This window comes from Balaenoptera acutorostrata, chromosome 2, assembly GCF_949987535.1.
Source record: "Balaenoptera acutorostrata chromosome 2, mBalAcu1.1, whole genome shotgun sequence".
NCBI classification, from domain to species: Eukaryota; Metazoa; Chordata; class Mammalia; order Artiodactyla; family Balaenopteridae; genus Balaenoptera; species Balaenoptera acutorostrata.
This window is the reverse complement of record NC_080065.1, coordinates 104,718,274-104,744,289: the sequence shown is the minus strand read 5'-3', so window position 1 is coordinate 104,744,289 and position 26,016 is coordinate 104,718,274. Positions and strand designations below refer to the sequence as shown.

The 26,016-nt window shown below is 37.6% G+C and overlaps 1 protein-coding gene and 1 pseudogene across 1 annotated transcript in view; one reads left to right on the top strand and one right to left on the bottom strand.

Annotated features, from left to right (window-relative positions):
- Window positions 1-24,442, top strand: part of LOC130707156 (peroxisomal multifunctional enzyme type 2-like) — a 57,172-nt gene extending 32,730 nt beyond the window's left edge. The window contains exons 14-18 of the mRNA XM_057540379.1: window positions 2,269-2,372; window positions 6,758-6,823; window positions 21,551-21,620; window positions 22,321-22,427; window positions 24,341-24,442. Of these exons, the coding sequence (XP_057396362.1) occupies window positions 2,269-2,372; window positions 6,758-6,823; window positions 21,551-21,620; window positions 22,321-22,427; window positions 24,341-24,442 (449 nt within the window). The remainder of the gene's footprint in view (window positions 1-2,268; window positions 2,373-6,757; window positions 6,824-21,550; window positions 21,621-22,320; window positions 22,428-24,340) is intronic.
- A 225-nt stretch (window positions 24,443-24,667) lies between these two features.
- LOC130707311 (60S ribosomal protein L21-like) lies at window positions 24,668-25,153 on the bottom strand (annotated as a pseudogene).
- Window positions 25,154-26,016: the final 863 nt, after the last annotated feature.

Sequence of the window (26,016 nt, the reverse complement as noted above, 5' to 3'; positions counted from 1 at the left end):
CCAAATATTGGCTAACATTTGGCTGGAACTCTCCTGGTTTTCTTTTAGTCTTCTCACCATTCCACCAAATGTCTACCACAAAAAAGTTTTGCAGTAACCTTAGCTTTAATTTTTACTATTCTTTCTTTCTTTTTTTTTTTTTTTTAAATTTCAAGTAAATTTTTTTTTTTTTAATTTTATTTATTTATTTATTTATGGCTGTGTTGGGTCTTTGTTTCTGTGCGAGGGCTTTCTCCAGTTGCGGCAAGAGGGGGCCACTCTTCATCGCGGTGCGCGGGCCTCTCCCTATCGCGGCCTCTCTTGTTGCGGAGCACAGGCTCCAGACGCGCAGGCTCAGCAACTGTGGCTCACGGGCCCAGCTGCTCCGCGGCATGTGGGATCCTCCCAGACCAGGGCTCGAACCCATGTCCCCTGCATTGGCAGGCAGATTCTCAACCACTGTGCCACCAGGGAAGCCCTACTATTCTTTCTTGATCTACTCCATTTATTTAGCTATAGCTTGGTAATGGGTAATAATGTATTAGAATTTGTAGATAAAATATAGATGAAATTAGATATCCAATTTTCTGTGTAATAAGGATAAAAGTCTTATTTTAAATGCAAATCACCATGACTTCCCTTATTTTTTGTTATAATTATATTTTTCCTTATTATACAATTCAAAATCATATTCTTAGTTTTATAGTGCTGGTGATTTAGGTGATGCTCAAACTGTCACCAGGAAAGTAGTCAGTAGAAAGAGGGACAGCTGTCTTTCATTCATTACTTGCTTACTTATTCACTAACTTGCTCAGTCACATCGTTTGTTCATTGATTTACTAATTAATTTAATACATATTTATTAGGTACCTTTTCTGTCCCAGTTACTATTCTAATTGCTGGGAATATGATGGTGAGCAAAAAAGCCATGATCCTGCCCTCCTGAAGCTTATACCTTCATTCTCACTTATTTCTTCTTTTACATTCCAGGCTCTATTGAGGACTTCAGCAGAATGTTTGAAAATTTGGGAGTGTGGTTATCTGTATTTTATTTTAATTTTTTAGTTTTATTGAATTATTGAATTTTAGTGGATTTACAATGTTGTGTTAAATTCTGCTGTACAGCAAAGTGATTTAGTTATACATATATACATTCTTTTTCATATTCTTTTCCATTATGGCTTATCACAGGATATTGAATATAGTTCCCTGTGCAATACAGTAGGACCTTGTTGTTTATCCATCCTATATATAATAGTTTCCATCTGCTAATCCCAAACTCCCAATCCATCCCTCCACCACCTTCCCTTCCCTTCCCCTAGGCAACCACAAGTCTGTTCTCTATATCTCTGAGTCCGTTTCTGTTTCGTAGATACGTTCATTTGTGTCATATTTTAGATTCCACATATAAGTGATATCATATGGTATTTGTCTGTCTCTTTCTGACTTCTCTTGGTATGATAATCTCTAGGTGCATCCATGTTGCTGCAGATGGCATTATTTCAGTCTTTTTTATGGCTGAGTAATATTCCAGTGTGTGTGTGTTTGTGTATCACATCTTCTTTATCCATTCATCTGTTGATGGACTTCTAGGTTGTTTCCATGTCTTGGCTATTGTAAATAGTGTTGCTATGAACATAGGGGTGCATGCATCTTTTTGAATTATAGTTTTGTCTGGATATATGCCTAGGAGTGGGATTGCTGGATCATATGGCAGTTCTATTTTTCGTTTTTTGAGGAACCTCCATACTGTTTTCCATAGTGGCTGCACCAATTTACATTCCTACCAACAGTGTAGGAGGGTTCCCTTTTCTCCACACCCTCTCCAGCATTTGTTATTTGTAGACTTTTTAATGATGGTCATTCTGACCAGTGTGAGGTGGTACCTCGTTGTAGTTTTGATTTGCATTTCTCTAATAATTAGCGATGATGAGCATCTTTTCATGTGTGTTAGTCTGCATTTTATAGTGGAATTGTTTGAAAGGTTTGAGAAGGAGAGAATTGAAATATGAAAGGCAGTTGGGGCACTTTAAGAAGAGGTGAGATGAACTGCTGTTTCATAGTCCAGAAAGGATTTGTCAAGATCCTCTTCTCTCTGCCTTCCAGAGACTGGTAGTGAATGATTAAAATGAGTGCTCTGTATCCCAAACTTGGGTGTCTTTAAATTGCAAAGCCTTTTAGTAATTGGATTTTGTTTCTGAAACTTTTAAAAGGATTGTTGATCACATATTGGGTAACTAGTTATGTCTTTTGGTAATAACCTCTTTTTTTTTTTCATTTGCTTTTCAGTCTACTCTTATTCTGGGGAGGAACTTATATGTTATAATCAGTTCTCCATCTTTGTTGTTGGCGCTGGAGGCTTTGGTGGAAAACGGATATCAGACAAAGCTAAGGTAGGGTATGACTTCATAAGTGAGATACATGTGTCGTTAAGGATCCTTATCTGTATTTTGAACTTACCATATGTGTAATTTCATAGAGTAGGATTTCAGTAATCCACACTTCTTTGAACCAGAATGTGTTCCTTGGATTTGAAATGCTGTTTATATTTGTATATTTTAATATATAACATATGTTATATATAGAAAAGTCTGGCTGACGTAAGTGTAATGTAGCTGAGGTAACTATGGGAATATCTTTACTTTCTTATGCAAACTTTGCCTGCATCCAAAACTCTTTAGAAAAACCTAACACTTACAAGTGATCCTTGTATAAATGCAAATTATCATTCATTAAATGACTTGAGCATTTCTCTTGTATTAAACAATTCTAGTTACTCTTTAGTTCTCAAATTCTATCCAAAAACATATTTTTTTTCCTAAAAATATTTTGTAAATTGGATTTTACATCAATTTAACCTAGCTTTGACCTCTGCCCTCAGTTCCCAGAATAGGGCTGCACTGTCTTCCTAGGAGGAGCAGCTCACTCATTTTTCCTATTACCCCCACCCCGGCTCCCCGGCCCCAGCTTGTGTTGCAGAAGCTCAATTCCAGGTAAAAGTGGCTGAGAGTTACGGGGCTGTCTTCCTCCACCCTGCCCCCACTTGTAGGGTGGAGACTGTGTTCCACCGTGGCAGGCTGAGAACACTAGGGCCCTGATAACTCTTGCCCAGGCTGCTCATAGCGTGGGGGTCCCCTGCTGCTAGAGGCAAGCTGAGAAGACCAGAAGCTCCGACCTCTGCCTAGGACTCTTCTTGTAAAGTGAGGATGTCACTTGGAGAGAAGTGGGCCACTATCCTTGCCCTCATGTCTGTGGCAGTGGTACAGAGGTTTTGCCTGGGGGGCAAGGCAGGCTGTAATGATAGAGAGCTCTGAAGCCCTTCCCACGGAAACTGACTCATTTTGGTACCAAGTATTTGGAAGCTCAAAAGTAAGGATGGTTTCAAAAACAAGGTTACTTTAGTGATAATCAAGAGGAGGCTGGTAGCTCCATGGAAGCAGTAAACTAAACTAGTCCAACTAGAAGTTTGCCAGAGAGAACCATGGAAAGAGACAGCTAAGAAGAGTCGTCATGGGATCATAACAAACCTCAAAGACTGGCCTCAAAGACTACACCTCCTAAAAGGCCTGACTTTAATTGGATCAGACTGTGGAACAATTTATGCCCCAGGGCACTGTTGAAAATAATAGAACAGTCATCTGGCAATTTGTGAAGCCGAACAGCTGGACAGACAGTTTAACAGAGAGATCAGGGAGAGACGGTCACAGAGAGCCCTGCTAGAACCACTGTCATCCCAGGCTGACTGTGCTCGCCCAAGGCTGTACCCTCTGAGGAGCAACATCAGAGTCTGCACACTGTGGGGGAAATATACTTAACTAAAATCGTCTAGCCAAATGAATCGTCTAAACAAATGAACAAGTTAACAATAACAACAAGCCCTGGAAGGGGAAAGGGGTCTCAGTATCCAGAGTTGCTGCAATATATTATCTAAAGTATCCAGTTATCAACAAAAAATTACAAGATCTGAAAGAAATAAAAGAGTATGACCCATAGATAGGAAAAAACAAAACAAAACAGAACAGACAACAGAGATTGCTTTTGAGACAACTTAATAGGAAAAGACTTCAAAGCATTTATTGTAAATATAGTCAAAGAACTAAAGGAAACCATGCTTAAAGAAGTAAAGTGTGTAAAGAAGTAAAGTATGAGGACAATGTCTCATCAAATAGAGAAAAATTGGGGAATTCCCTGGTGGTCCAGTGGTTAGCATTCCGCACTTCCACTGCAGGGAGCATGGGTTCAGTCCCTGGTCGGGGAACTAAGATCCTGCAAGCTGCGTGGTGTGGCTCAAAAAAAAAAAAAAAAAAAGAGAAAGAAATCAATAAATAGAAATTATATTAAAAAAGAACCAAATAGAAGTAGTTCTGGAACTGAAAGTACAATAACTGAAAGGAAGAATTTACTAGAGGGTCTCAACAGTAGATTTGAAGTGGCTTCAACAGTAGATTTGATTGAAGTGGCTTTTTGATTTTAATCAAAAAGCTTGAAAGTCCATTCATCTGTTGATGAATCAAAAATCTTGAAGATCAAAAATCAAAAAGCTTGAAGATCGATCAATCTATGTATGTCTGAAGAACAGAAAGAAAAAAGGTGAAGAAAAAGAATGAAGAGGCTCAGAGAAATGTGAAATACCATTAAGTACACCAGCTTTTACGTAATGGGCATACCAGAGAGGAGAGAGAAAGAAGCAGAAAAAATAATTGAAGGAACAATGGCATGGATGAAAAACGTTGATCTACACATCCAAGAAGCTCAACTGCTCCAATTCGGATATAAATGCAAAGAGGAAGATCTAGACAGACATTTCTCCAAAGAAGACATACAGATGGCCAAAAAGCACATGAAAACATGCTCAACATCACTAATTATTGGAGAAATGCAAATCAAAACTATGAGTTATCACCTCACAGTGGTTAGAATGGCCATCATCAAAAAATCTACAAACAGTAAATGCTGGAGAGGGTGTGGAGAAAAGGGAACCCTTTTGCACTGTTGGTGGGAATGTAAATTGATACAGCCACTACGGAGAACAGTATGGAGGTTCCTTAAGAAATGAAAAATAGAGTTAGCATATGATCCAGCAATCCCACTACTGGGCATACATCTGGAGAAAACCACACACCCCAATGTTCATAGCAGCACTGTTCACAATAGCCAGGACATGGAGGCAACCTAAATGTCCATCAGCAGAGGAATGGGGGCTTCCCTGGTGGTGCAGTGGTTAAGAATCTGCCTGCCAATTCAGGGGACACAGGTTCAAGTCCCAGTCCGGGAAGATCCCACATGCCGTGGAGCAACTAAGCCTGTGCGGCACAACTACTGAGTCTGTGCTGTAGCACCCACGAGACGCAACTACTGAGCCCACATGCTACAACTACTGAAGCCTGTGCACCTAGAGCTTGTGCTCCGCAAGAAGAAAAGACACCGCAAGGAGAAGCCTGCGCACTGCAATGAAGAGAGCCCCCGCTCACTGCAACTAGAGAAAGCCCGCACACAGCAACAAAGATCCAACACAGCCAAAATAAATAAATAAATTTATTAAAAAACAAAGATTTATGCACTTAAAAAAAAAAAGGAATGGATAAAGAAGAGTGGTACATATATACAATGGAATATTACTCAGCCATAAAGAAGAATGAAATAATGCCATTTGCAGGAACATGGATGGACCTAGAGACTGCCATACTGAGTGAAGTAAGTCAGATAAAGACAAATATCATATGATATCACTTATATGCAGAATCTGAAAAAAAAAACATACAAATGAACTTCTTTACAAAACAGACATAGAGTCACAGATGTAGAAAACAAACTTATAGTTACCAGGGGGGAAATGGTGGGGGAGTGATAATTTAGGAGATTGGGATTGACATATACATACTACTGTATATAAAATAGATAACTAATAAGGAGTTAACTGTATAGCACAGGGAACTCTACTCAATATTCTGTAAGGACCTATATGGGAAAAGAATCTAAAAAAGAGTGGAGATATAGATATAGATATATATATGTATAACTGATTCACTTTGCTGTACACCTGAAATTAACACAACATTGTAAATCAACTATACTCCAATAAAAATTAAAAAGAAAATAAATGCAAAGAGATCCACACCCTTAGTAAAGTGCATTTAAAGATTAAATCAATATAGATGGGAATTGTTGGTCTAATTCTTACAGTTATTGTCATCTTTTGCATTGGGAAAAGAGTCTTTACCTTTTTCTCCTTTGTGGCCTAGAGAATGGATCTGGTTATATAATTCCTTTCGTTAAACAAGGTCATTTCAGGGAAATCATAATGTAGATGAAGCTAGCAGTTATGAAATTTTAAATGTCATTATGTGCTGAAAATAAAATATTAAAATAAACTTTTTATCCAGCTTGCAGATTTTGTTACAGTCAGCCCTCCATATCTGTGGGTTCTGTATCCACAGGTTTGGCATCTGCAGATTGAACCAACCGTGGATCAAAAATATTCATAAAAAAAAAATTCCAGAAAGTTCCCAAACTATTTACACAGCATTTCCATTGTATTAGGTATTATAAGTGTATGAGAGGATGTGCATAGATTATATGCAAATACTACACCGTTTTATATAAGGGATTTGAGCATCTGCAGATCTTGGTATCCATGAAGGGGTCCTGGAACCAATCACCCTTGGAAACTGAGGGATGACTGTATATTGAAACATGGTTGTTTATCAAATATCAGTCTGGGTAAAGAGAATAACAATTATTTTGTTATAATTTAACGTGTAATGTTTTTTGATCTCAGGTAGCTGTAGCCATACCTAATAGACCTCCTGATGCTGTACTTACAGATACCACCTCACTTAATCAGGTAAGAATGTATTTTCGAAAAGTGATAAAGCCACCTGACTCCTGACACTTTTTGATTGATAACTCTGATACCCTGTAATTTTGTGAGTCCAAAAGTAGTGGCTGTGTTCTTCTACGTAATAAAAATAATGGCATATTTCTGTAGTTGAAATTCGTTCTTTCTGAATTTTTACTTAGCAGTTTTTTTCTCCACTAGGTATCAAAAGAAAATGTAAAATGGCTTTTCATTAGTCAATTGAAAAAGCATCATGCTTTGTTGGCAATGGATTGCTTGCCTTAAGGAGACTGCCTAGCTTAGTAGTGAAGAATTTCATTAAAGCCTTAGAGAGCAGGATAAAATAAAAGGCAAATTTCAGTTATCCTTTCTTCTATTGGAAAAGAAAACTGAGCTACATTGCTTCGAGAGAGATTATTTTATGCTAACTTTAGTGGACAGGTACAATAAAGCATCTGAGAAGGAGTAGATGATTTAATCTCATTTGTTTGGCATAAATAATATGTTTTCTGATGGAGGAGTTAAAATGCCCTGTCAGTTAACAAATTCTGTAAGCATGCAAAGATTTATCTAAGCAGCAAAAGGTGACCATAAAGATGAGAAAAGCAACTTTGTTTTTGAGAGACCTGACGATTCTTCCCTAAGATGGCCAGAATACTAACCATGCAAATATAGAGCAGAATATGTAAAGCTCTGAAGTTATGCTGTGAATAAGCAGGTGATGACAGCACATTATTTGTAAAATTCACTTATTTTTTGATACTAATTTTGATATACTTGATATGAGAACTTCTGCAGGATTTATGTGTGCTGGCAAATAGGAATATAATTTCATGAGCCAGAAAGAATTAAGTTTGGAACATATTAATTGTATTTTTTTATACACTATATAATTGGGTGATAGAACAATACTTTCTACCTCAGATTAGTTTTTGCCTTTAATTGTTCTTCCCATCCCTATTTCTTATCAGTTTCTTAAGAGAGCACTCATATTTATGTTTAATTAAAGCTTCATAGTGAAATTAATTTTATTAGCACACTAAAGAACAGAAGACTTCATGGTTTCATGGTTCAGAAAACCCAGAAATGCTCCATTATTATTCTTGTGTTACTGAAATAATAAAATGTATCTGCTGTAGATAAGAAAAGCTGAATAGTTTCCATGGCTTGAATTTCTTTATACAGTAAGCAGAAAGATTTTCTTGTTTTCTTTTTTCAGATGAATAGAACTTTTTGTTAGCTTTTAGCAGACTTGAGTATTTTGCTGTGTGACAAAGGACAGTTTATAAGTTAACAAATCTTTTTTTGTATAAATAATGGGCACCCATCATTTGACAGAGGTTCCTGACCATTTGTATCATATGGTCACTCGAGAATATGATAAAAACTACCGACTGTTTCTTCAAAAACATTTTGCATAAAACTTTGCATAAATTTCAGGGGATTTGTGGGCTGTTTTAAATTGGATCTGTGCTATAGGAGATACAAATCAAGTAGAAGAAGTGTGATCTATTGACAAGGAACTGAAAGGACACTTAGATATAAGGCGTAGATGTCTTCATTTCTAGGGCACCTATTCTAAGCAACGAATGATTAAATACAAGGCTTTGAATTATAGAGTAAGTGCTGTAGACATTCTGAGATGGGCTACTCATTAGAGAATGACATACAGAAGAGTTTGGTAGGAAAGATGGGACTTCTGAACTAAAATGGTGTATAGATCTTCTGTCTTGCCAGGGGTATAAGGCTTGCAGTATGGCCTGGAAGGGGATAAGAACTTAGTAATGATAGCAGAAAAGAGCATGATGTATGTACAAGGAGTAAGAATTAGAGCATTCACACCGGAGAGTGATGGGAGATGATTGTGGACGAACAGACCTTTAAGGAGAAGTGGAAATGGAACAGATTATGTTGTTATAGCATAAACTTTGTGCCAGGTATTTAAATTAAATAAGTAACTTTTCAATCAGTAGGGAAACTGGCAACCATAGCTCTACCAATATCACTTCTGGAATATTTTGTTTTTCATGTCTTTAGGAAAATTTCTTCATCTTCAAACTGGTATCTATTACAAGTATACTTCATGGTTTTTCATAATTAATAAAGAGAAAATTCTTCCCCAATAATCTAGAAAGACCAAAGAATAAATAGGTAACAGGTGTCAGGCTTTGTATTTGAGGAGAATGAAAACAAGTATCTTTAGTTTCCCTAGATACATATCTCCTACTACTTATTCTAACAATTAGGACCTTAGCTACCATCATTGTTAAATAAAGTTAATCTTTGGAATATTGCTTATACTATCCATTAAAATATAATTCTTTATTATATTACCATGTGTATTGTAAGTACTTTTAAAATTTTGTTTTGAAACAATGATTTATTATTTTGCGTGACTCTGGGTCGCCTGGGTGGTCCTTGTGCTACAAACGGTGTTGGCTGTCACTCATGTGGCTGTTCTCAGACGGCGGCTGGGTGGGGCAGGAAAGTCCCGGATGGCTCTTTCACAAGTGCAGGGTCTTAGTGCTCCCTGTTGGCTGGCGTGCCTCTAATCTCCACCTGGCTTCTTCTCCGGGTGGTGTCTCATCTTCCAGGGCCTTTCTCTGTGGCCCTCAAGGGGATTTCTATTTCAATTTCTGGAGCTGCTTCCTGTGTAGCTTCCTCCTTTTCAGTACGTCTGCATTCCAGCTGCCCATTCTCCCAGAACTCTGATCTTTATCTCTTTAACTCTTTGAGACTGTTTTGCTATGTTTCGGTTTCCCTTTTTGCACTGCAGTCTAGAAAGTGCTGTCAGGCAGAGCGCTGTGGCCATTGTAGAGTCCATCTTGTTTGTTTCTTTTCTATCAAGAATCATAATCCTGTCCTGCCTACTGTCCAATGTCTAAGAACAGTATCTCCCTCGCCCACTTAAAAATATTTTTTTTTCCTAATTGTTTACAGTGGAAGAGTAAGTTCATTCCACTTATTCCATCTAGGCTGAAAGTGGAAGTCCTATACCTTTTTATATGCCCATAGTGCCCAATTTTCTCATTTATTACTATTTGTTTTCTCAGTTTTTATTGCTGTGCTTTGTTTCCTACTTGTTTCTAACAATTAAAGAGCCTATTTTATTTTCTTGTTTCTCTTTCCCTTACAGTTCCCATTTTGGGGAATGCATTAATTTTACTTTTTCAGAACAATTTAACATTTATATATTATTCTTCCCTCTTCCCCACCTTTGTTTTAGTCTTAGATTTGCAATCGAATATATATCAATCCTTTTGCCAAAGGTTCTCCCATATCTCCTGGTTGGATAAAGCTCCTCCTGTGGTAGGTTCCCCAAGAAGGCCTCGTGTGTAGTATTCCTTTGGTTCCTATGTTTTTATTTATTTATTAAATAAATTTATTTATTTATTTTTGGCTGCACTGGGTTGTCGTCGCTGCGTGCGGGCTTTCTCTAGTTGCAGCAATCGTGGGCTACTCTTCGTTGTGGTGCGCGGGCTTCTCGTTGTGGTGGTTTCTCTTTGTTTCGGAGCACGGGCTCTAGGCGTGCGGGCTTCAGTAGTTGTGGCACATGGGCTCAGTAGTTGTGGCTCATGGGCTCTAGAGCACAGGCTCAGTAGTTGTGGCACATGGGCTTAGTTGCTCTGCGGCATGTGGGATCTTCCTGGACCAGGGCTTGAACCCATGTCCCCTTGCACTGGCAGGCGGATTCTTAACCACTGCGCCACCAGGGAAGTCCGGTTCCTATGTATTTAAAACTATTTTTCTATACCCTGGATACTCAAAGGACAGCTTGGCTGGATATGAAATCTTGAGTTTCTTAAAATGGTGTTCCATTGTTGCCTGGCTTTCTATATTGCTGTTTAGAAGTCTGATGCCAGTCATTATCTTCCTTTAAGTTACTTGATCTTTATCCTCAAGGGCTTTAGGATGTTTTTTCCTTCATCTTTAAAAATCTAATAGTTTTACTAGGATAAGTCTCAGTGTTGCTCATTCCAGGTCCGTTTTCCCATGTACCTGGTGGGCCTTTTTAATATGTGTGTTCAGATCTTTTATTTTCAAAAAGTTTTCTAGGGTTATAATTTTAAATATTAGTTCTCATTCATTGTTTTATTTTTATTTCTTCAGGTACTCTTTATGTACATTGGATCTTTTTCTATCTTTCTTCCAACCATTTTCTGTCCTTTTTTAGTTCTTTATTAATCTCATTTCCATTCTCTTGGTTTTTTTCTTCTTTTTCTTCTATGCCCCTTATTAAAATTTTGTTTGAATATGTTCTCCTTTGGGAACATTATAATTTAGTCTTCAATTTCTGGTATGACTTTGATTTTTCTTTTATTTCTTTCCCAAGTTTAATCATCTCTTACTTCATTTCTTCATGTTTGTTGTCCATTTATATTTTTGGTTTTTGAATTTCAGATTCCAGATGTTTATTTCCTATCCCCAAATGCTTGAGTATTGTGTTATCGTTTTCTTCTGTTTGCTAGTTGTTTTGTTTGGGAAAATTGTATTTATTATAATGTTTTGGTTCTTATTTTCTTTTTTAGTCTTATTGTAGCTTTGTACAGGTGAAGATTACTTACCTATATGCATTTTGTAGGTAAAGTTAGTAGTTTGGGACAGTTTACAAGGTTCTTTCTTAAAGAAATTCAAGATTGTCATCTGTCAGTATAGCAAAGTGCCTTTTCTTTAATGGATGGCTTTTTGGAGTAAGGCATAGTGGGGAAGTGTTTTATTAAATTTTTTTTTAGTTCTCTTTATCCTGCAGGATCATAAATTTCCCCTCTTGCTTCTCTTTCTTCACCATTCGTCTTCGAAGGAGACATCTTTGTTTTATCCTCTTCTTCCTCAGAAGTATTGCCTTTCTCGGACTGCCATTTGGAGGCCCGTGCACTTTTAATTCTTTTCTCAGTAGTCAGTATTCTAATCCTCCAGGATTCTTCTCAGTATTTTTGTCCTCGAGGTAGACTGTCTGTGTCTCGAAGTGATTTTTCTTTGTTTCCTTTTTTCTCTTCCATGAGCTTCTGCTATACTCCCCCTCCCCACCCCTACCACTGTCTCTAGCAGTTTTGAGAGGGTGCTCAGAAGACAGTGCTGCTGGATATAGGTGTTTTTTTTTCTACTTATAGGAATTTGAAGTGTGTGGTTTTTCTCTTCTAATTACACTGTAGGCCTGGGATCTGTGTAGTTTTACTTGTTTTTCTTGTCAATCTGTTTGCTTTTTTAGGGGATGTGAGGATTTGGGAAGAACTAATTCCTGACCTTTTTAATTTAGCATTTGGTTTAACTTAATGTACACTTAAAAAAAAATTTACTTATTTATTTGGCTGCATTGGGTCTTAGTTGTGGCACACAGGGTCTTCGTTGCGGCATGCGGACTCTTTCACTGAGGCACGTGGGCCCTCTAGTTCTGGTGCGCAGGCTCCAGGGTGTGTGGGATCAGTAGTTACGGCACGTGGGCTCTCTAGTTGTGGTGCGCGGGCTCTAGAGGGTGTGCGCTCAGTAGTTGTGGCGCAAGGGCCTAGTTGCCCCTTGGCATGTGGGGTATTAGTTCCCTGACCAGGGATCAAACCCATGTCCCCTGCACTGGAAGGTGGATTCTTAACCACTGGATGACTAGGGAAGTCCCTAATGGTACACTTTAAATAAATAAAACTAGGAACTAATTTACTCATATATGGAAGATCCTCCCACTTACATTTAATACTCAAGTAAGACAATATAGATCTATTTTTCTTAGTTTGTATGTGTGAATTTTAGTGATTTTTACATCTAGGCAGAAATGAAACACCAAAACACGAAGCTTTTTGCTTTTCTTCTGAAATACGAAAGTCCTTCAGGATATTCAGAAAATAAACCTTGATAGTGTTCTTTATTGTTTGGAGAATGGTCATTTTGCATTATGATTGAATTTAGTCAAACATCCAATCACTTGACTTTAGTCATTTCTCATCATAGATCTTTTATGTCTTTGCTAATTCTGCCTTCTGTTGGAAGCAATGCTGTCATTGAAATAATATGAAAATTTTCTTATTCCTTTAATATGATTTCTTCAGAAAAGTTGTTTCTTTTCATTTATAGGAATGATATCTGTGGGGTAAGAACATTGACGCTAATCTTAAAAACTTGATTGTCTTATACTGTTGCTGAAATCTTTTAAATAATCATAATAGTTCACATTTATTGAGGTTTTAATAGTTATCAAGGATAATGCTCTGTAAGAGTTTGATTAGCCTCTCAGTTTTTTAAATGAGAAGGTTGAGGCTAGGGTGATAAAGAAAATTGCCCACTAATGGCAGAGCTGGATTTGAACCTAGGTCTGTCTGGTGCCAAAGCCCATGATCTATTATGTGTTTGACACCTTCCTCTTTGGGCCCTGATATTCGTCATTCTTTTACCATTTGTATGCAACATGATGATGTATATTTGCCTAGTGTTTTATTTTTTTTTTAAAGTGCTTTCTAAAATTTATCATTTAATCTTCTACCATCTTATACAGAATCTTAAGTCACATCTATATGATAATTGTTGATTTGATTTAATTATTTTTAGAAGCCATATAAAGGGAAAAAATACTGAGTCATTAAAAAAGTGAATAGGAGATTAACCAAGATGGCGGAGTAGAAGGACGTGCTCTCACTCCCTCTTGCGAGAGCACCAGAATCACAACTGGCTGCTGGACAATCATTGACAGGAAGACCCTGGACTTCACCAAGGAGGACACCCCACGTCCAAGGACAGAGGAGAAGCCACAGTGAGACGGTAGGAGGGGCGCAATCAGAGTAAAATCAAATCCCATAACTGCTGGGTGGGTGACTCACAGACTGGCGAACACTTATACCACAGAAGTCCACCCACTGGAGTGAAGGTTCTGAGCCCCACCTCAGGCTTCCCAACCTGGGGGTCCGGCAAAGGGAGGAGGAATTCCTAGAGAATCAGACTTTGAAGTCTAGTGGGAATTGATTGCAGGACTGTGACAGGACTGGGGGAAACAGAGACCCCACTCTTGGAGGGCACACACAAAGTAATGTGTGCATCGGGACCCAGGGGAAGGAGCAGTGACCCTGGGGGAGACTGAACCAGACGTACCTGCTGGTGTTGGGGGGTCTCCTGCAGAGGCGAGTGGTGGCTCTGTTTCACCGTGGGGATAAGGACACTGGCAGCAGAGGTCCTGGGAAGTTCTCCTTGGCGTGAGCCCTCCCAGAGTCTGCCATTAACCCCACCAAAGAGCACGGGTAGGCTCCAGTGTTGGGTTGCCTCAGGCAAAACAACCAACAGGGAGGGAACCCAGCCCCACCCATCAACAGTCAAGTGGATTAAGGTTTTACTGGGCTCTGACCGCCACAGCAACAGTCAGCTCTACCCACCACCAGAGCCTCCCATCAAGCCTCTTAGATAGCCTCAACCACCAGAGGGCAGACAACAGAAGCAAGAAAAACTACAATCCTGCAGCCTGTGGACCAAAAACCACAGTTACAGAAAGACAGAGAAGATGAAAAGGCAGAGGGCTATGTACCAGATGAAGGAACAAGAAAAAACCCCAGAAAAACAACTAAATGAAGTGGAGATAGGCAACCTTCCAGAAAAAGAATTCAGAATAATGATAGTGAAGATGATCCAGGACCTCGGAATAAGAATGGAGGCAAAGATTGAGAAGATGCAAGAAATGATTAACAAAGACCTAGAAGAATTAAAGAACAAACAAACAGAGATGAACAATACAATAACTGAAATGAAAACTACACTAGAAGGAATCAATAGCAGAATAACTGAGGCAGAAGAACGGATAAGTGACCTGGAAGACAGAATGGTGGAATTCACTGCTGCGGAACAGACTAAAGAAAAAAGAATGAAAAGAAATGAAGACAGCCTAAGAGACCTCTGGGACAACATTAAACGCAACAACATTCGCATTATAGGGGTCCCAGAAGGAGAAGAGAGAGAGAAAGGACCAGAGAAAATATTTGAAGAGATTATAATCGAAAACTTCCCTAACATGGGAAAGGAAATAGCCACCCAAGTCCAGGAAGCGCAGAGAGTCCCATACAGAATAAACCCAAGGAGAAACACGCCGAGACACATAGTAATCAAAGTGGCAAAAATTAAAGACAAAGAAAAATTATTGAAAGCAGCAAGGGAAAAACGACAAATAACATACAAGGGAACCCCCATAAGGTTAACAGCTGATTTCTCAGCAGAAACTCTGCAAGCCAGAAGGGAGTGGCATGAAATACTTAAAGTGATGAAAGGGAAGAACCTACAACCAAGATTACTCTACCCAGCAAGGATCTCATTTAGATTTGATGGAGAAATCAAAAGCTTTACAGACAAGCAAAAGCTAAGAGAATTCAGCACCACCAAACCAGCTCTACAACAAATGCTAAAGGAACTTCTCTAAGTGGGAAACACAAGAGAAGAAAAGGACCTACAAAAACAAACCCCAAACAATTAAGAAAATGGTCATAGGAACATACATATCGATAATTACCTTAAACGTGAATGGATTAAATGCCCCAACCAAAAGACATAGACTGGCTGAATGGATACAAAAACAAGACCCATATATATGCTGTCTACAAGAGACCCACTTCAGACCTAGGGACACATACAGACTGAAAGTGAGGGGATGGAAAAAGATATTCCATGCAAATGGAAATCAAAAGAAAGCTGGAGTAGCTATACTCATATCAGATAAAATAGACTTTAAAATAAAGAATGTTACAAGAGACAAGGAAGGACACTACATAATGATCCAGGGATCAATCCAAGAAGAAGATATAACAATTATAAATATATATGCACCCAACATAGGAGCACCTCAATACATAAGGCAACTGCTAACAGCTATAAAAGAGGAAATCGACAGTAACACAATAATAGTGGGGGACTTTAACACCTCACTTACACCAATGGACAGATCATCCAAAATGAAAATAAATAAGGAAACAGAAGCTTTAAATGACACAATAGACCAGATAGATTTAATTGATATATATAGGACATTCCATCCAAAAACGGCAGATTACACGTTCTTCTCAAGTGCACACGGAACATTCTCCAGGATAGATCACATCTTCGGTCACAAATCAAGACTCAGTAAATTTAAGAAAATTGAAATCATATCAAGCATCTTTTCTGACCACAACGCTATGAGATTAGAAATGAATTACAGGGAAAAAAACGTAAAAAAGACAAACACATGGAGGCTAAACAATACGTTACTAAATAACCAAGAGATCACTGAAGAAATCAAACAGGAAATAAAAAAATACCTAGAGACAAATGACAATGAAAACACGACGACCCAAAACCTATGGGATGCAGCAAAAGCGGTTCTAAGAGGGAAGTTTATAGCTATACAAGCCTACCTAAAGAAACAAGAAAAATCTCAAGTAAACAATCTAACTTTACACCTAAAGAAACTAGAGAAAGAAGAACAAACAAAACCGAAAGTTAGCAGAAGGAAAGAAATCATAAAGATCAGAGCAGAAATAAATGAAATAGAAACAAAGAAAACAATAGCAAAGATCAATAAAACTAAAAGCTGGTTCTTTGAGAAGATAAACAAAATTGATAAGCCATTAGCCAGACTCATCAAGAAAAAGAGGGAGAGGACTCAAATCAATAAAATCAGAAATGAAAAAGGAGAAGTTACAACAGACACCGCAGAAATACAAAACATCCTAAGAGACTACTACAAGCAACTTTATGCCAATAAAATGGGCAACCTGGAAGAAATGGACAAATTCTTAGAAAGGTATAACCTTCCAAGACTGAATCAGGAAGAAACAGAAAATATCAACAGACCAATCACAAGTAATGAAATTGAAACTGTGATTAAAAATCTTCCAACAAACAAAAGTCCAGGACCAGATGGCTTCACAGGTGAATTCTATCAAACATTTAGAGAAGAGCTAACACCCATCCTTCTCAAACTCTTCCAAAAAATTGCAGAGGAAGGAACTCTCCCAAACTCATTCTATGAGGCCACCATCACCCTGATACCAAAACCAGACAAAGACACTACAAAAAAAGAAAATTACAGACCAATATCACTGATGAATATAGATGCAAAAATCCTCAACAAAATACTAGCAAACAGAATCCAACAACACATTAAAAGGATCATACACCACGATCAAGTGGGATTTATCCCAGGGATGCAAGGATTCTTCAATATACGCAAATCAATCAATGTGATACACCATATTAACAAATTGAAGAATAAAAACCATATGATCATCTCAATAGATGCAGAAAAAGCTTTTGACAAAATTCAACACCCATTTCTGATAAAAACTCTCCAGAAAGTGGGCATAGAGGGAACCTACCTCAACATAATAAAGGCCATATATGACAAACCCACAGCAAACATCATTCTCAATGGTGAAAAACTGAAAGCATTTCCTCTAAGATCAGGAACGAGACAAGGATGTCCACTCTCACCACTATTATTCAACATAGTTCTGGAAGTCCTAGCCACGGCAATCAGAGAAGAAAAAGAAATAAAAGGAATACAAATTGGAAAAGAAGAAGTAAAACTGTCACTGTTTGCGGATGACATGATACTATACATAGAGAATCCTAAAACTGCCACCAGAAAACTGCTAGAGCTAATTAATGAATATGGTAAAGTTGCAGGTTACAAAATTAATGCACAGAAATCTCTTGCATTCCTATACACTAATGATGAAAAATCTGAAAGAGAAATTATGGAAACACTCCCATTTACCATTGCAACAAAAAGAATAAAATACCTAGGAATAAACCTACCTAGGGAGACAAAAGACCTGTATGCAGAAAACTATAAGACACTGATGAAAGAAATTAAAGATGATACCAACAGATGGAGAGATATACCATGTTCTTGGATTGGAAGAATCAACATTGTGAAAATGAGTATACTACCCAAAGCAATCTACAGATTCAATGCAATCCCTATCAAATTACCAATGGCATTTTTTACGGAGCTAGAACAAATCATCTTAAAATTTGTATGGAGACACAAAAGACCCCGAATAGCCAAAGCAGTCTTGAGGCAAAAAAATGGAGCTGGAGGAATCAGACTCCCTGACTTCAGACTATACTACAAAGCTACAGTAATCAAGACAATATGGTACTGGCACAAAAACAGAAACATAGATCAATGGAACAAGATAGAAAGCCCAGAGATTAACCCACGCACCTATGGTCAACTAATCTATGACAAAGGAGGCAAAGATATACAATGGAGAAAAGACAGTCTCTTCAATAAGTGGTGCTGGGAAAACTGGACAGCCACATGTAAAAGAATGAAATTAGAATACTCCCTAACACCATACACAAAAATAAACTCAAAATGGATTAGAGACCTAAATATAAGACTGGACACTATAAAACTCTTAGAGGAAAACATAGGAAGAACACTCTTTGACATAAATCACAGCAAGATCTTTTTCGATCCACCTCCTAGAGTAATGGAAATAAAAACAAAAATAAACAAGTGGGACCTAATGAAACTTCAAAGCTTTTGCACAGCAAAGGAAACCATAAACAAGACGAAAAGACAACCCTCAGAATGGGAGAAAATATTTGCAAATGAATCAACGGACAAAGGATTAATCTCCAAAATATATAAACAGCTCATTCAGCTCAATATCAAAGAAACAAACACCCCAATCCAAAAATGGGCAGAAGACCTAAATAGACATTTCTCCAAAGAAGACATACAGACGGCCACGAAGCACATGAAAAGATGCTCAACATCACTAATTATTAGAGAAATGCAAATCAAAACTACAATGAGGTATCACCTCACTCCTGTTAGAATGGGCATCATCAGAAAATCTACAAACAACAAATGCTGGAGAGGGTGTGGAGAAAAGGGAACCCTCTTGCACTGTTGGTGGGAATGTAAATTGATACAGCCACTATGGAGAACAATATGGAGGTTCCTTAAAAAACTAAAAATAGAATTACCATATGACCCAGCAATCCCACTACTGGGCATATACCCAGAGAAAACCGTAATTCAAAAAGACACGTGCACCCGAATGTTCATTGCAGCACTATTTACAATAGCCAGGTCATGGAAGCAACCTAAATGCCCATCAACAGACGAATGGATAAAGAAGTTGTGGTACATATATACGATGGAATATTATTCAGGCATAAAAAGGAACGAAATTGAGTCATTTGTTGAGAAGTGGATGGATCTAGAGACTGTCATACAGAGTGAAGTAAGTCAGAAAGAGAAAAACAAATATCGTATGTTAATGCATGTATGTGGAACGTAGAAAAATGGTACAGATGAGCCAGTTTGCAGGGCAGAAGTTGAGACACAGATGTAGAGAATGGACATATGGACACCAAGGGGGGAAAACTGCGATGAGGTGGGGATGGTGATGTGCTGAATTGGGCGATTGGGATTGACATGTATACACTGATGTGTATAAAACTGATGCCTAATAAGAACCTGCAGTATAAAAAAACAAACAAAACAACTAATACTAAACTTTCACTGGGTTATTTGTATGGAAATATGTTAATATAAATGTTTCAGACATTACATGAAATTTCTAAAAATCTTATATTTGTATTTGTATGGAAATATGTATGGAAATATGTTAATATAAATGTTTCAGACATTACATGAAATTTCTAAAAATCTTATATTTGTATTTGTATGGAAATATGTATGGAAATATGTTAATATAAATGTTTCAGACATTACATGAAATTTCTAAAAATCTTATATTTGTATTTGTATGGAAATATGTATGGAAATATGTTAATATAAATGTTTCAGACATTACATGAAATTTCTAAAAATCTTATATTTGTATTTGTATGGAAATTTGTATGGAAATATGTTAATATAAATGTTTCAGACATTACATGAAATTTCTAAAAATCTTATATTTGTATTTGTATGGAAATATGTATGGAAATATGTTAATATAAATGTTTCAGACATTAAAAAAAAAAAAAAGTGAATAATTTAGAAAACTATCATATAGAGTGATGGGAAAGAGAAAGAGCTTATGAAAATTGTACAAAACATTAAAAAGTAAACAACATTTTCCTATGAATTACAGGAGATGTTATTTTCTGTAAATAAAATGTGTTAAAAAAGAATAATCAATAATTAAAAACAACAAAAACTCATTAAGAAAGTCAGGTATGCTGACTTGGCTAGTCTCTACACAACATCTTAATAGTCTTGGAAAGCTTAACCTAGCAATTGATAAGAGAGAAGTCTAGAGGCAGACCCAAAGTTAATACACAGATACATTAAATACTTACTGTTAGCTCTTTTGTGAATTTCTTCCCTTCAGTACTGAAAAGTACTCTCTCATTTGACCAACGCACAATTTCAATGCTGGGAAGTATGGTGACTTTTTTCCTATTGTTATCTATATCTTTCTGCTAATTGTGCCTTATCTAAGTACAGAAGTGATGTGAAGATCTGGAGTAAGCAGGAATATAATCTTAGTGGCAAGTTATTAGTCTGTTTTTTTGCAGGATGAGCTGATCTCAGGATTTAGTATACCCAGTAGAATGAAAGTTTGTGAGAAGTGTGTGATGTTTATATGTCTAGTATTGGGTTACAGGCTTCAATTTAAAACACCCCATTAAGAAAGTTGGCATAGGGCTTCCCTGGTGGCGCAGTGGTTAGGAATCCGCCTGCCAATGCAGGAGACACGGGTTCGTGCCCCGGTCCGGGAAGATCCCACATGCCGCGCAGCGGCTAGGCCCCTGAGCCACAACTACTGAGCCTGCGCGTCTGGAGCCTGTGCTCCGCAACAAGAGAGGCCGTGACAGTGAGAGGCCCGCGCACCGCGATGAAGAGTGGCCCCCGCTTGCCACAACTGGAGAAAGCCCTCGCACAGAAACGAAGACCCAACACAGCCAAAAATAAATAAATAAATAAATAAATTTATAAAAAAAAATATATATAAAAAAAAAAAAAAAAAAAAGTTGGCATAAATTTTGCTTGGTTAGAAGAGGCTATAAACATTTACACCTTATCTTCATTGTGTTTTTTTAAAAAATGTTTGTTTATTTTATTTTATTTTTTAAAAATTAATTAATTAATTAATTAATTTTTGGCTGCATTGGGTCTTTGTTGCTGTGCGTGGGCTTTCTCTAGTTGCGGCGAGCGGGGGCTACTGTTTGTTGTGGTGCACAGACTTCTCATTGTGGTGGTTTCCCTTTGTTGAGGAGCGTGGGCTCTAGGGCATGTGGGCTTCAGTAGTTGGGGTGCTTGGGCTTCAGTAGTTGTGGCTCGCGGGCTCTAGAGCTCAAGCTCAGTAGTTGTGGCGCATGGGCTTAGTTGCTCCACGGCATGTGAGATCTTCCCGGACCAAGGATCAAACCCGTGTCCCCTGCATTGGCAGGCGGATTCTTAACTAGTGCGCCACTAGGGAAGCTCTTCATTGTGTTTTAACGAGAGTAGATTGATGGATTCCTTTTTGTGAATTTCTCCTTAGGCAGTGGTAACCAGTGTTGTTCCCAGATGTAGTTCTTGGTTCCCCTTCCTATTATTTGACAGTCCTCACGCCTTATGATCTCAGTGGCAGGTGTTACAAAAAGCATTTGATTTACACTTAATCTTTTTTTGTTAGAAATAGTTATTTTTTAATCAAAGCTACTATGAGGTACATTATAATGCATTTCTTATGCAATAATCAGCCATATTTCCTGTTTTTATTTTAATGTATTCTAAGAAGGCACTGGGTGCTAGTTTCTTTTATAATTCTTTCTCCACAGGCTGCTTTGTACCGCCTCAGTGGAGACTGGAATCCCTTACACATTGATCCTGACTTTGCTAACTTAGCAGGTGAGTTGCTAATAATGTGAGCCAATGAAAATATTAGCTCAGTTATCTAAATAATACTTAAAGCCGTCGCTACTTATGACTGGAAGTTTGAGTAACATTTTAAAAATAGCCCTCTCCTAATATGTTTATGCAAAAGACATGGAAAGGTGGGAAGTAGTGTTCAGAAAATGGTGTACGTGAAATTCAGATTATGGTGGAAGGTAGCTCCTGCTAGTGCAAGGTGTAGGATAGGACCATGGGGATGGGTGTCTGAGTTATCATGAAGGTCAAGGCCATTGGAGGGGAGAGCAAAGAACTGAAAGGTTGAAGAAGGATCATCTACATACATGGATATTGAAATCACTGTGGATGATTTCATGGTTACAACCAAAGCGAAACAAAATAATTATTGTGTCCCCAGAGCTCTGACATTCCTCCCTTTTTTTTTTCTTTTTTTGTTTATTTCATAATTTTTTTCCCAGGAAGTATTATTTATAAAATATTTTCCATGTTTCTTAACACATTATTGACTGGAGATGTATTAACGCCATAGGCGTTAGTTTCTGCAAAAATCCCCCTGGTCAATAATGTGTTAAATTAGGTGGTATGAGTCAGGCTAATGCAGTTTAAAAATGTATTTTTGAAGTCCTGAATGAACTGTTCTTGGTTTTTAAACATGAAATGTGCCTTTATCTAACTAAATTCTCTCTCTCATTTTTAGGTTTTGACAAGCCCATATTACGTGGATTATGTACATTTGGATTTTCTGCCAGGCATGTTTTACAGCAGTTTGCAGATAATGATGTGTCAAGATTCAAAGCAATTAAGGTATGTGTAAATTATTAATAATTTAACTACTTGTTCCTTTTTAGTTTTAGAGGAGTCTTAGTGACTTCATTTAAAAATAGGTACTATACCGAAGTTATTATTTTTATTATTTCATTGACTTGGCAATCAGCAAGTTCTCTTTTTGTAGCTATAAATGCCTCTATTACACATGCATCATGAAGGATATTATATACAGTTATACTTTTAACAGATTGATTTGATTGTTTTGTAAATTAATTAGGAGCATACATATATCAGCATATATGCCTTAACAAACTCAAGATTTACCTTTAAAAATGTATTTATTCATGTTTTACTGTTTTATAATTTGCCTTAATTTAATTGAAAATGTTAAGTGGCTGCATTTGAACTCTAATAAACATGCACCTATATCAGTATTTTGGTTGCATATTGATTTTAGTTTTGCACTTTTTTTTTGTGGTCACTGTAAATTTATTTATTTTTTGGCTGTATTGAGTCTTCCTTGCTGCGCGCAGGCTTTCTCTAGTTGTGGCGAGTGGGGGCTACTCTTCATTGTGGTGTGCGGGCTTCTCATTGCGGTGGCTTCTCTTGCTGCGGAGTACAGGCTCTAGGTGCGCGTGCTTCAGTAGTTATAGCACGCGGGCTCAGTAGTTGTGGCTCGTGGGCTCTAGAGCACAGGCTCAGTAGTTGTGGCACACGGGCTTAGTTGCTCCGCAGCATGTGGGATCTTCCTGGACCAGGGCTCGAACCCGTGTCCCCTGCATTGGCAGGCGGATTCTTAACCACTGCACCACCAGGGAAGCCCTAGTTTTGCACTTTTAAGTTAGCTTCAAGTTTTCATCCATTATAAATTGCAAAGAAAACTGACTCTGCACAGTTTTGCATAAATTGAAAGACATACACTTAAAACATAACAAAACAAAACTTTAAGGCAGTGTCAAATAGCTCCAAAAGCTTTTATCAGTTTGTGCTCCATGCAGCAGTGGAAATTTATTTTCTGATGTCTTGCCTTTGATAACACTGATTATTCTCATTATTATAACTATTTTATAGTTATTATTATAATTATTTTAAAAACCAGCGAATAATATATAATATATATATATATAATAATATATATATATATAATATATATATATATATATAATATATATATATATAATATATATATATAATAATATATAATATATAAATAATATATACACAGAGCAAATAAAATAGTATAGAAAATTAAGAAATAAAAAATGTAATTATTCTGTCCTATACAACAACCCCAGGTCTTATTCCTCAGACTTAATTAGTGCTTTTTTTTTAAATTAATTAAGTAAATTAATTTATTTATTTATGGCTGTGTTGGGTCTTCGTTTCTGTGCGAGGGCTTTCTCCAGTTACGGCAAGTGGGGGCCACTCTTCATCGCGGTGCGCGGGCCTCTCACTGTCGCGGCCTCTCCCGCTGCGGAGCACAGCCTCCAGACGCACAGGCTCAGCAGCTGTGGCTCACGGGCTCAGTTGCTCCACGGCATGTGGGATCCTCCCAGACCAGGGTTCGAACCCGTGTCCCCTGCATTGGCAGGCAGACTCTCAACCACTGCGCCACCAGGGAAGCCCCTAGTGCTACTTTTAACTGCTTCTCTTAAGTTGTTCTGGTGGTTACCTATATAACTCTACTTAATATGATTATTCTTCTGTGTTTTGATTTGGCAAGATTAAACTATTTATTGATTCTATATTTTGAAAGACAAAGAATTAACTTTTACTAACTATATCTCTACTAATTTTATCATACTACTATTTTTATGAATTTAAGTATAGTCCAGTCTCTGTTTCTTCCTTTTATGCTCTCCAACCTTCCCCCCAAATACCACCCCCCTGCAAAGTGGAAAAGTTTCATATTAAAACATTCTTAACCCTAAAACACATTTTTTTTAAAGGTTCGTTTTGCAAAACCAGTATATCCAGGACAAACTCTACAAACTGAGATGTGGAAGGAAGGAAATAGAATCCATTTCCAAACCAAGGTATGGATAACGTAGTTAGAGGTACATTGTTTCGTTACCCTCTTCACTGTATCCTATAATTATGTTCCATCCTAGCATTCTTTTGGTTAATATTATGGATATGAGATAAAACTTAGAAAGATTTTTTTAAAAAATCAGTGGTAACTTTTAATTGAAAATAAGATGCCTCCATACCTTGTTTTTTATTTTCTGTTTTTTTTTTTTTTTTATAGTCCAGGTCTTTTATTTTCTTTACCCCCATCATGCCATGAATTCATAGGGAATGGGCTCCAACAGTTCAGGCTTCTTTCCATTGGTTCTCACGAAGTGTGCTTCCCTGGGGGGAGCAGGCTGGCGCTTCAGCTGAACCCAAGTACCTTTCTCTTTGGCTTCCTTCTTTTTCTGATCATTTTCCTTCACTCGTTTCAGGAAGCTATCTCAGCTCTTAGAGTGCGTAACATGCTCGATACGCACATTAATTCTCTTGGCAAGAATCTTGCCCTTAGCTTGTGTGTTTACAATGATGCCAACAGCATGCTGGGTAACATTGTAGACTCTCCCAGTTTTGCCATGGCAACATTTGTGGGGCATTCCTTTTTGAACAGTGCCCGTTCCCTTGATATCTACAATATCACCTTTCTTGTAGATTTGCATGTATGTGGCCAAAGGAGCAGCTCCATGTTTTCTAAAAGGCCTAGAGAACATATAGCGGGTGCCCCTCCTCTTTCTCTTTGTGTTGGTCATTTTGGCGAATTACTGGAAGATGGAGGTTCTGGCCGAAAAGAAGCTATTTTCTGTTTTTTATTCTCAGCTAAATTGGTGCCTGTCTACATAGCATTTCTGAAAACCCAACCAACCATATCTTTTTGGCTCAACCCATCATTCAAGTTGTTGTCAGAATATAATCTTCAGAAAATTAAAGGCATGACTCTCAGACAGATATAAAATGAAAATGTGACACAAATTAACATCTTATGTCACAGAGTCTGGGCTTAATTAATAGTAAGTAACAAGACAGAGTATATCTCCCTATAGAGTTAAGTAATTTTGGGGTGAGGCTGTTAGCAGTGCTCCAGTAAAATACTAAAAGGACATGCAATCAGCCTTTTATAAGTTCTTTACAGATTATTTTTGTTAATACAGTTGACCAGGGTGACACTTTTTGGCCTGATCATTTGTACTACATTGATGGTTTGTGTCGAGCAGTTTAAATACCACCACCAACAATAATAACAGCTTAAAGTTGTCGAGTACCTATAAGCAGGCTATCCCATTATTTCTACTATGCGTAACAGCTCTACATTTAATTTAGGAAAATCTAGGTTCAGGCCTCCTAAATAACTTGCTCATGGTCACGTAGAAAGTGGTGGAGCTGGGATAGACACCCAGGTCTGCCTGGCTCAAGGCTTCCTTCCTAGGCCCTAACTTTTTGTTTTTTTTTTGTTTTTTTTACTGTATCATGATTTCTTTCATAAATATAAATAACTTTGCAGAACTCTTCTTTGTATGGCTGCCTTCTCCTTATTACTTCCTGCTGCTTGCAGTATCATTTTCCTGCTTCATGTATGCACACTATTTCACTTTTCAAATTTCTTTTGTCTTTTCGGCTT